This window comes from Diospyros lotus, chromosome 6 (assembly GCF_014633365.1).
Source record: "Diospyros lotus cultivar Yz01 chromosome 6, ASM1463336v1, whole genome shotgun sequence".
NCBI lineage: Eukaryota > Viridiplantae > Streptophyta > Magnoliopsida > Ericales > Ebenaceae > Diospyros > Diospyros lotus.
The window spans coordinates 32522642-32524987 of record NC_068343.1 but is presented as its reverse complement, the minus strand read 5'-3'; the positions used below and the strand labels follow the sequence as shown (position 1 = coordinate 32524987).

The following is a 2346-nucleotide window of genomic DNA, read 5'->3' as shown; positions in this document are numbered from 1 at the left end:
TTTGCTTGCAATACCAGAAATGGTGTTGATAGCCACTTGAAAGCATCTACTACCTAGTAGTCTGCAAAGTGATTGGAAATGTTTTTATCCGGAATTCTTTATAGATTTTGTTATTGAAGCTCAAGGGTTCAAAATCAGATGGTTGAGATGGTGAAAGAGCATGGTGAGACGTCATCTGTCAGCTTGCTTAACCAACACCCAACTGACCCCCCTAAAGTTGGGACACCACCCTTGGCGATATCTCAACTTCCCCAGTCCAATTTGGGAAGCAAAATATACTTTGATCATTTGCATTCTCTCCCTTTCTTCTTCAAAGATTTCTTGATTTCTTTCGATCTTCTTCATCCCTGCGATTGAATCGTGTATTTTTCTAGGCCGATCCTGAGTTCTTTGTAAACCTGCAGCTTGCTTATAGCTAGCCATGGCTTCAAATTCGTTGCTATCTTCTTCTTCTTGTTCTTGGTCATCAATTCTATTTGCCGCCCTGATAGCGGTAGTTCTGGTCGTATTTGTTTCCCCAGCCCATTCGACATCTAGGCCAGCTCTTGATCGACGGATGATCCAAGCCGGATTCAAAGTTCCTCTCAAACACGTCGATTCCGGCGGAAACTTCACCAAGTTTGAGCTCCTGCAACGTGCCATGAAGCGCGGCAAGCACAGGCTGGATAGGTTCAGTGCAATGGTTCTGGCAGCTGGAGATAGTTCGGAAATTAAATCACAAGTTTATCCCGGCAACGGCGAATTCCTCATGAAGTTGTCGATCGGAACCCCGCCAGCGTCGTACTCGGCGATCCTAGACACCGGCAGCGATCTGATATGGACTCAATGCAAGCCTTGCCAGCAGTGCTTCGATCAGCCGACGCCAGTTTTCGATCCCAAGCGATCCTCCTCTTTCTCCCAGGTGTCGTGCTCCGCCGCACTTTGCCAGGCGCTGCCGCTGCCGAGCTGCGCCGCCGAGGGTTGCGAGTATCTGTACACCTACGGAGATTACTCCTCAACGCAAGGGGTTCTGGCCACGGAAACCTTCACGTTCGACGACAAGGTTTCGGTTCCGAATGTTGCGTTCGGATGCGGCGAAGACAACGAAGGAAGTGGATTCAACCAAGGCGCCGGACTGGTGGGATTAGGACGAGGACCATTGTCACTGGTTTCCCAGCTCGGCGAGCCCAAGTTCTCGTACTGCCTGACCTCCATTGACGGCACCAAATCCAGCTCCCTTTTGATGGGATCACTGGCAACCGCCGGCGTAGGTTCCGGCGGCACAATCGAGACCACCCCTTTGATCCAAAACCCATCACAACCATCTTTTTACTATCTTTCTCTTGAAGGAATCACAGTTGGTGACACTTTATTACCCATCGAGAAATCCACTTTTGCACTCAAGGAAGATGGAAGTGGCGGCCTCATCATAGACTCCGGCACCACCATCACCTATTTGGAAGACAGTGCCTTCCAGCTGGTGAAGAAAGAGTTTATTTCTCAAGTAAAGCTGCCAGTGGACGATACCGGCGCCGCCGGGCTGGACCTCTGCTTCACCCTGCCGTCGGGAGCCACGACGGTGGAGATTCCGCAGCTGGTATTCCATTTTGACGGCGCCGATCTGGAGTTGCCTGGGGAAAACTACATGATTGCGGATTCGACAATGGGGTTGATGTGCTTGGCTATGGGAAGCTCGAGTGGCATGTCCATATTTGGCAATGTTCAACAGCAGAATATGTTGGTGGTGTATGATCTAACGAAGAAAACCCTTTCCTTTGTACCCACGCAATGCGACCAGTTGTGATGAGCTAGCTTTCCTCTAGTTTGTTCATCATCTTTATCTGCTTCTGTATCACTTGCCATGGTTCCAATATTTGAACTTAAATTGTTACACTTTGAACCAATAAACTCAATGTTTTTATCATCTGATGATTGCAATCACTGACTAGTCTACAGAATTAATCATCTAAGGCAGACTAATTTGCTGAATCTGATCAGCAGTTAATTTTATGTTATTCAAAATGGTAATTGTCATAACATGTAGCCTACTACGATCATATTGGTTTTGCAAATCAAATGGTCAAGAGTAAGTTTATTTGGGTGCCATACAATTAAGAAATGGTTGCTCAGCTTCCTAACAATCACGAAAACGTACACACATGGTCTCCATTCATTATTACTGATCCTTAAGTAATACTGTTACAGATCACAAATCATACAATCCATGCTTCTTTTTTTTTTCTTTTTTTTTATAAGACAATACAATCCATGCTTGATTAAAGGCTTCGTATCAACACCCCCCCCCCGCGTCTCCCCTTCAAAACCAACCTATAGGCCCTCCCTAGATTGGCTAGTCTAAGAAAACCC

The 2346-nt window shown here is 46.7% G+C and overlaps 1 protein-coding gene across 1 annotated transcript; it reads left to right on the top strand.

Moving 5' to 3' along the window:
* The first annotated feature begins 225 nt into the window (after positions 1-225).
* Positions 226-1903, top strand: LOC127804068 (aspartic proteinase nepenthesin-1-like). The gene has a single exon (XM_052340790.1). The coding sequence runs from the start codon at positions 422-424 to the stop codon at positions 1781-1783; it is 1362 nt and encodes a 453-aa protein (XP_052196750.1). The 5' UTR covers positions 226-421; the 3' UTR covers positions 1784-1903.
* Positions 1904-2346: the final 443 nt, after the last annotated feature.

Bases quoted from the DNA above. Each gene is read 5' to 3' on its own strand.
- LOC127804068 (XM_052340790.1), top strand. From the start codon at position 422: ATGGCTTCAAATTCGTTGCTATCTTCTTCTTCTTGTTCTTGGTCATCA.